At 51.7% G+C, this 8916-nt stretch overlaps 1 protein-coding gene across 1 annotated transcript in view; it reads left to right on the top strand.

Moving 5' to 3' along the window:
• The window catches only part of PFDN1 (prefoldin subunit 1), a 31953-nt gene extending 23335 nt beyond the window's left edge, over positions 1–8618 (top strand). Inside the window, exon 4 of the mRNA XM_035559698.2 lies at positions 8398–8618. Coding sequence (XP_035415591.1) covers positions 8398–8481 — 84 coding nt within the window. The 3' untranslated portion in view covers positions 8482–8618. The remainder of the gene's footprint in view (positions 1–8397) is intronic.
• The last annotated feature ends 298 nt before the right edge of the window (positions 8619–8916 follow it).

Raw genomic sequence — 8916 nt, forward strand, 5'->3', positions numbered from 1 at the left:
GTTTGGTGAGGGACATTTCCGTGCAGAAAGTGGGGATTTTCAGAATCTGGGTAAGTTTTGCCTCCGTAAATTCTCTGTATTTGACCTGACTCTGCTGTCATGAGTCTGGTCAGGCGTATTGCATTGGGCTTGAAACAACGTGCCTCTGAAACTCTGCTCTAAATGGGTAACTTTTCCAAGAAGACGTATCCTAAAGGGAGTCTTCTGAGTTGATAATGTATTTCTTGCTGCCACCTACTGAAATGTTCCCAGTTAGCTTTCTTTTGTAGTAAACGTCAGGCTAGGGTGCAGAAGTTCACTGGAACAATCTGTCACTTCCCATTTGTGGAAAGCACCTGTCTCCACCTCTAATTAATACGCTGTCATGTGGCTGACATGACAGTTAATGTGAAGCATGCTCCAACATGGGCTGGGGCTTTGGTACAGAAAGACTGCTCTGCAAGTGTGTTCTCGTGCCCGTTACTTTGCCCCATCTTCTCTCGAAGGGTTGCCTCCTTAGTACCATGTCTGGAAAGCAGTGAATGCGTTTCCAAACTAGTTTTTTTCAGAGTATGTTCCTCATTGTCTCAAAGCACTATAATAATGATGTTGGAAGCCCTTCTGGTAGTACTGTAGGTAGGATCAGTACATGATGAAGGCAGATTTGCACCAGCAATTCTTTAGGCAGGAGCTTCTAAAGATCCTCCGGAGTTGGCAGGTACACTTGTTATGCTAGGTCTCCTTTCTACCTGGGACAGCCTCTGCTCTCAATTGTAATCCAGATGGCTTTGAAGTGACCAAGAGTCCCCATTGCCTTCTGGAATGAGTGGCTAAGGGAAAACCCAGGGATGTGAATCATCACTTCTCCTCCTAGGTGAATGGCATCATCGTGCTTCTGTCAGCAGCTGTCATCAGAAACTAGCTGTACTCCCTTCCTATTGCAATTCGCTCTTGAGCAAACTGTAGGCAACTTCCTGAGAGCAATAACCGTGCTTGGAAAGTCTTGAAGAGTATCTAAATATTTGGTGGTTGCTGTAGTGTGTAATTCCCAATGTGTACATGTGCTGCGCTGGGTGAGGAGCGGTGCTGGGTGGACCCAGCAGGGTGTGGGACTCACCCACCCAGCCCTGTCAGTGGTGCCCACTGTATGGTAGTTTCTCCCAAAGCAGGAATAGCTGGCTGCTGTTTAGCACGTCTACCTCTTTACCTTTTCTGAGTTTCAAATGGAAACGCCATTAAACAAAGTGAACGTCTTAGGCACGCCATCTTCAGTGATTTGAGGCTGACCAAAATATCTGACGTGCCACAGCATGTGGTGATGGCTCAGCGTGCTGTTCTCTGGCGGGAGGTATTTGGGTGATTCCAACCATCCTAGCAGCAGCAGTGGCCCTTGAGTAAGAGAGATGTGCTGCTGCCGCTGCCTGGCCCCCCGTGTGCTGGCAGCACAGCTCTCTTCCCTCTTGGGAAGATCCCTCTACAGATGAGCGTGTGCACCCAGCTCTGTCTGGGGATCTACTTATCACTTTCCCAAAGAGTGCACACACAGAGCCCATGAGGAATGCCAAAAATGACCTGGGTTAACTTTGGGAGATACAGAAACTTTAGGCTAGCAGGTTTATTGAGACTGTCACAAGATGAGTTATATCAAGGCTCCTATTTGAAGCACTGCATCATGCCTGAAGACTCTGCGGCATTCCTCCACAACAGCCTTCTGAGCGCGGGAGCGGCATGCCAGCAGCTGAGTGTGCTGCAGGCCACAGGGAGGTCTTCTCTAGAAAGGAACCTGCCAACTTGTTTCATCCTCACAAGTTAGGGATTGCAGAAAAGTGTTTTTTTTTTTTTTTTTTTTTTTAACCTGAAATGAGGAGGCACGTTCCAATACCAGATCCTTAAATTTCCATGGAGACATTTTTGTTTGGGTTCATGCACTTCACATTTGTGTTTGCAGGCCAGGGGTGGAAACAGTTGTGTTTTTTTGTTGCTGAGGTGAAGAGAAAAAAGTAGAATTTAAAGAGCAAAAGGAATAGGAATTGAATGATAAGCCGCTGTTCGAAAAAGGAAGTTCACATGTGAGTGCTAGGCATTATGCAACGTGAGTAGACTTTGGCTGCTATGTATTGGTTTCTTGCTGAGAACAGAAGTGCTGTGCTGTCTTTCGGAGCTGAGCACGCTTGCCTTGGAACACTGCACTGAATTACCCACCCTGGACAATGCTTAGAAGGTGTGCTGGTGTGGCCAACGCTGACAGCCTCTGAAGACAGAGGTGTCTAAATCACAGCGTTGTGGGAATACATGGCCTTGATCATCTAAATCCAGTCCATGAGGAGCTGAATAATAGCTTTTTCTTGCTGTGGAATTTGTGGATGCTGGCTCTTTAATCTGCCAGGAATGCACAGCCTGGATGTGTCATTGTGCCTCTCAACAAAGGCTTGGTTTCTTGCAGCGTGATGCAACACCAGTGGAGGTGGGAAGTTCACGCAGTGTCAGAAGGTCACCAGCTATGTCTGTTAACCAGAGCTCCTGTCGTTCTTCGGGGTTGTGACCTGCAGGTTTATTTGCATTAAATCTATTATTTCCGCAGCAGCTGCTGAGAGCAAATAGCGCAGAGCTGATCGGGGAGCGTGCTGGCAGCAGGTTACCTGTGACAGGGAGTGAAGTACGAGGGCGAGCCGTGGCACTGGGTAATAGCAGCAGCAAGAATTTATGGCATCATTTTCACTTCACGCATAATCACTAGGGCATAGACTCATTCCTCTTCTGCACATCAGTGAGAAGCACGAGCAGCAGATGAAGGTTTGGGGGTGTTGCCTTACCTAGTTTGTGACTGAGGCCGCTCAAGGTGATGCTTTCAAGAGCTTGCGCGTTGTCCCCAGGAGAGGCACAGGGGTCACCAGGCTGAGCGTGGCCCTGGGTGGCTGCCAGGAGTCACGGGGCCGCCTGTGAGCTGCGGGTGGCCTCCTTGGGGTCACAGTGGGCATCCAGTGAAGCAACTGCCCAGCAGGAGGGCTGCTGTGGATGCTAGCCAGAAGCTGTGCAGTTGTCCTCTCTTCCTTCTGTAGATTCCCTGTGAGCACGACACGCTGTCTGACGTGGCTGTGGCAGAAGCCAGTCATATTTTTGGTTGCATCTTCCTCTGATCCCTCAGCACAGCAAATCCATCCTGCGGGCAAAGCTGCTCATAGGGTTGAGCTGCCCAGTGCCTACGTGTGGCTCAGAGTTTCGGAAGGCTGCAGTAGAGCCTGGAAGTGTGGAATGCTCCCGAGACTTGGGGTGAGGTGAGCAAGGCCAGGCACGGCACCCGCCGCAGTCAGGGAGCGGGAGAGCCTTAGCAGGACTTCTGAGCCACACGTAGGCACTGGGCAGCTCAACCCTATGAGCAGCTTTGCCTGCAGGATGGATTTGCTGTGCTGCCCAAAGAAGTCTTGGCTGTAGTTCCCTGCCCTCCATCGGGGTGCCAGGTAGCCATTAGCATGGCAAACGTGGTTCCAGAAAGAAGATTTAAGAGAAAACATTTCTTCAGGGCTTGTTTTCAGACAGATCAGCAGGCCTGTGACTTGTTTTGCTTCCAGCCACGGCAGCCCTTCCTGGCTAGGGAAGATAACTGTTGTTGGCTACAGGATTGGCTTAAAGAAATTGTTAAACTACAGGCTTGGAGGCATTAACTGCACTGGCTCCTTGTGAGCATCTCTGCCAGTTAAGCAGCCTGTCCTCTAGTCTCCATGCAGCCTAGACCTTGCTAGCCTGTAGCAGGGTGTCTCTCTCAGGTGTTCCAGTGGAGGTGGCAGTGCCCTTCCTGTGTGGGCAAGCAGCAGGGAAGGAGGGGGGTTGAGAGGCTGTCACCCCAAATAATGGGTGAGGTGAGAAGGGGTGAATAACAGCCCGTGGTATGGCCAAGTGCAGGTGCCAGAGTTTGTCCTGTGCTGGAGCTGTTTAGATTTCAGTGTGCATAATGAGCATGCTACGTGCTTGGAAACTTGTAACTGCAAATCGTGTTACCTTCCTACATGTGTTCAGCTGCCTTCAAGGCAGCCCCCTGCTTCAGGTCCTTGCTCCTGCAGCAAAGAGGCATGCCAATGGTGGTTGCAACCTCAGGTCGTTCCTCCCTGCGTGGGAGCTGTTGGAACTGGTGATCAGGGGCAGCACAGTGAAAACAAAGTGATATTATGAAACCTTGAAAACAGCGGGGAGGCAGAGGCAGGCTGGTGAGCGCAGGAACCCCGGGGGCTTTTGGTGCTATGTGAATTGCGTGCTGAGTGGGGAGCGCTTGTTGGCTGCCCTGGCTGAGTGCTTCAGCGTGGCAGAGGGGTCTCCAGAAGCTATGCCTCTTCAGCAACACTCAAGAAGTGTATTTTCCAGTGAACCGTAGAATCACAGAATGGTTTGCGTTGGAAGGGACCTTAAAGATCATCCAATTCCAGCCCCCTGCCATGGGCAGGGACACCTTCCACTAGACCAGGTTGCTCAAAGCCTCATCCAACCTGGCTTAAACCCATGACAGTTGTGAACCAGAACTGGCAACTTCACATCTTTCTGCCATGCTCCTTTTACTTCCTCCTTAGCTCGTTTGCCACGCTTTTCTTGTAACTGCTGGTGAGATGCCAGCTTCACTGCAGAGCGTGGTGGTGGTTGTTGCAGGCCATGGATGTAGGCTTTTCTGAGAGCAAGACGGCGTGTGTCACCTTTACCTACTGGCTTTCCAAAGCAAGTCTCCTTTCTCAGTCCCACCCTGAGGCTCCATGACTCAGGCAGTCGTGTGTCTTTCTGTTTTGGGTAACCACTTTGTCTTGCCAAAGGCACACGGGAGCTTGTAGGCTGGCTGGCTGGGTGTTTTTCGTGTGTTAGAAGGCAGTTTCTGGCTGTAGTGGTGTGGGTGCAGATAAGAGCTCTGAATCTGCAGTGTGCATGTTTTGAAGCTTCCGAAGTCAGCAGCTTTCCATGCATACACCATGCAGGGCCAGTGTGCTGCCATGGCCAGGTCAGGCTCCAGACTGGTGAGGGCTGGGGTTAACGTGCTGGGGAAGGAGTCTCTCAGCAGCCTTTGATTTTGTTAGGGACCAAAATTAGCAGTACAGTTCTGGCATCGCACTGGAAATGTGCTTCTAACTGCACTTGCCTTGGCACATGCAACAGAGGATTACTACTTGGAGCGCTAAATGCTTCTTCACAGGAAAATATACGCAGCTCATCAAGTGAAGAGCTACAGCCTAGCAGCCGCAGGCTGGCCCAGTGCTTTGGGTCAGATGCCTTAGGGCTGCAGGTCAACAGCAAGTTCGGAGGGTCTTGGAGGTGGGGTTTTGGGAGGCCGCAGAGGGTGTTTCTTGTGCAGCCAGCAGTTACTGCCAGCCCAGCAGATCTGGCAGGACTGGAACAGCCTCAAGGATGACTTCAGAGCTGTGCTGTCAGCCCCATTACTTGGTTTTCTCAGAGCTGGTGTGACGAGGCAGAATATGTGTCAGCTGGGCTTGCTCACAGTGCTGCTCCCCGGGAAGGAGTATCAGATAGACACAGAGTTTCCTGTCTAGACCCCAGTAATTGTGGTGAGGAGGGTTTTGCATGTAAGTTCCTGCTCTTTCTCCTGTGATTACCTAAGCAGAAACCAGGCTGCAGCTTCTCAGGAAGGAACACCTTGCTCCTGCCACACGCACTGGAAAATGTCGTGATAGTCTGCCTCTCACCCTCCTTTATGTGGGCCATTGGTCCAAGTGAGAGCCAGCTGCTGTGCTGGCTCTGGCGCTGCACGCTGCCGGCCTGGAGAACAGCTTAGAAAGTTTTCAGACTCCAAACTGTGGGTGCAGCATTTCCTTTGCCTGCCCCAGCATTTCAAGATGATCTCTTGAAATGTCTCTTTCCTGGTGGGCATAGGTGGAGAACGGAGAGGATAAAAAGTCTGTTTTGTAGACTAATATAAAAAATGTTTTGAATACATAGAAATCAGCTCTGCGGAAGCTGCTCTCTTCCTATAGCCGGCAGAGCAAGGAGGCTGCAGCTCTGGGAGCTTCCTCTGAGCGCAGACCCATGCAGCTTTTCTATGACGTGTCTCCCCTCCCAACCTTCACATTCAGTTCCCTAGATGTGAAATCCATCAACGTCTTCCAGGAGCAGCATGAGAACACAGCGGTAGTTGCAGAAGTCCTGCCCTGCTAGAGCGTCAGCACTGTGCTGGGAAGTCATTAGCAGTGGTAACCCACAAGGTGCTTCCTCTCCCACCAGTTTCCTGAAAAGCAGCTCTAAAAAGCAAGAGGGATCCCATGTGTCGGGGGACCATGGGCGAGAGAGATGAGGAGCCCTTTACCCTACCCGTGGCCTTGGCTTTTGTTAACAACCTTTACTATTTAAATAAAAGTCCTTCAGTATTTAGAAATGGGACTGGAAGGGATGTCCTCACAGCTTGGGAATTTGCCAGGCACGCAGAAGTGTCGCTGTAGGGTCAGCTGTGAGAGGATGGATGCAGAGTGATGGCAGCAGGGCCCTACCATGTGCTAATGGATTTTCCTTCTGCATTATGAATCCCAGCTCTCTGTGTTCTTGCAAGAGTCGTTCAGGAAACTGTCGGGAGCATTGGCTTGGCATTTTTTGCAATCTGGCAAAAATGTGGCTCACCCCCAGCCCCCCCCACCTTTGCCCACAGCCATCGGGAGTGTGCTGCTCATCGAAGGCCAGCGTGTGCTTTTGGTGGCCTTGTGTACCCTGTTTCCACACCACACCTGAGCGACAGGGTGCTGGTCTGCTTCACCAAGGCAGTGGCTGGGGGTGAGAACCCCAGAGCAACATGTGTTTTAGCCCTTTTGTTTTCCCCCTCTGCAGTTCCCCATGCATGGCTGAGCAGTGTTGAGGACCTCCCGTGTCCCCCGTAGCTGTTCTTAGTTTTCATAGAATCATTCAGATTGGGAAAGACCGCTAAGATCATCTAGTCCAACCTTTAACCTAGTACTGACAAGTCCACCACTAAGCCATGCTACCAAGTTCTACCTCTACATGTTTCTTGAAGACCTCCAGGGATGGCGACTCAACCACTTCCCTGAGCAGCCTCTTCCAACGCCGCAAAACACTTGGAGTAAAGGAGTTTCTCCTAATATCCAACCCAAACCTCCCCGGTGCAACTTGAGGCCATTTCCCCTCCTCTCATCACTTGGACAAGCTTTGGTGGGATTGGGAGGTCATTCCTATCATACTGGGTTCCTCTGCCTGTGTTTGCAGAGGTGATTCAGTGGAGCCTGGGACAGGATGCTCAAGGCTGAGGCTCAGCCTGCTGTGATGTAAGAATAATCCTGCCCATGTTTATTGGTACCTCGCTCAGCCTCAAGACGGACCTGTACCAAGCTCCCCGGGCCAGTGTGAAGGAGCATTAGCTTAGGCTGGGGCTGTAACCACCACGGGGGGGGGGGCTGTGCTGGGAGCATCACGTCACAGTAGTCCCCAAGGGGCTTTGCTGAGGCAAGGACCGTCGTGCTGCGGTTGCATGGGCAGCCAGCCCTGTACCGGCATGGCCTGTGTGCAGGCAGGTGCAGCCTGTGACGCCCGCCATGTGCCTGGGCAGGTTGTTGTGCGGCCAGTCTGGAAGGTGCTGGTTGAGCCCTCGGCGAGCCCACCGCCGGGGAGCCTGCCTCAGGCTTCCCCCCAGCCCATCACCAAGCAGCCGGAGCGGTGCTTTCCCTGCGCCCAGCAGTAAAGTCCGGTAGCACGTGGACGGGAATGCTTTCTGTGGGCCTGGCATCCGTGGGAGACTGTTGTGTCTGTTGTTTGGAAACCCAGAGAAAATAGTCAAGGGAGCCAGTTGCAGATTTTTCCAGTCACCTAGGAGAACCCAGACTAGCAGGAAAAAATGCTGCATGTTGAATTCCTATCTTGGGATGCACAGCTTCGGTCTGCTTCCCTGCCAAGCCTGGACTAATTAAAGATGATTAAAGAAACACATTTTGTGATGATGGCAGGGAATTTCTGAACATGCGGCAGATAGAAAAGAGGGTCTGGTTTCTGAAAACACCCAGCTGGGAAAAAAGAGCCTCTTTTAACCTGAGTGTGAAAGGGTTCTAATGTTGGTTGCTGATAGCATAAGCAGGCTCCAGCATACTAATTTATCTCTGGGCTCCAAACATTATGGGGTGTGATTTCCTTTTCTTCATTGCATTAATGTCACACACTTTGTGCAGCTCTGCTGTTGAAATAGTCCCACAACTCTGAGGAGAAGGTTTCAGAGGGAACAGAATTCAAGCTCTGTGTAAACGTTGCCCAGGCAAAAAAGATTCAGTATTAACACTTCCAGGATGCCTCTGGAAATGAAAACGACTCTCGCTCCTGGGGAAGCACGCCGTGTTGCGTGCGCCCTCAGCAGGCTGCTGGGGGCTCTGCCCTGATCGTCTCCCTGTGCTGCTGGTGCCAGGCTGGACATTAACTCTCCTCTGGGTTTCTGCCTTGCAGCAGAAGAAGTCGTACCTGGAACGAAGCGTGAAGGAAGCAGAAGATAACATCAGAGAAATGCTGATGGCCCGGAGGGCGCAGTAGCTGCGTGGTTCCCATGGGGCCACAGGCAGGCCTGTAGCACCCTCTGGGTGATGCTGGGTAGCTCTGCTGGCGCTGCTCACCACTGCCTGTCTACACGATGGCTGTTACTTGGCAGTTTTAATAAACTCTACCACAAAGCCTGTGTTAGCTCATTCTCTCTGCCTTCTGCCTCTGCGTTGCGCAGCAGCTGCCTTCCCTGCTGGAGTTTGAAGTAGATAGTAATAGGGCTTGGGGTGGGTGTCCTCGGGGGAATCCTGCTTTCCTCGCACCCCTGGCAGACACGGGGTGCTGCTGGCTCTGGGCGTGCGAAAGCACTCCTTGCATTGTGTGGCTGCAGTCAAGCTCATGACCTGTGGTGGAGCCGGCTGGTGGGATCAGGCTGTCACAAGCATCTCCAGGTCCAGTGCGGGTTGTCACTTGCTCTGTCTTGGTGGT

Source organism: Cygnus atratus, chromosome 14 (genome assembly GCF_013377495.2).
Source record: "Cygnus atratus isolate AKBS03 ecotype Queensland, Australia chromosome 14, CAtr_DNAZoo_HiC_assembly, whole genome shotgun sequence".
Lineage (NCBI taxonomy): Eukaryota > Metazoa > Chordata > Aves > Anseriformes > Anatidae > Cygnus > Cygnus atratus.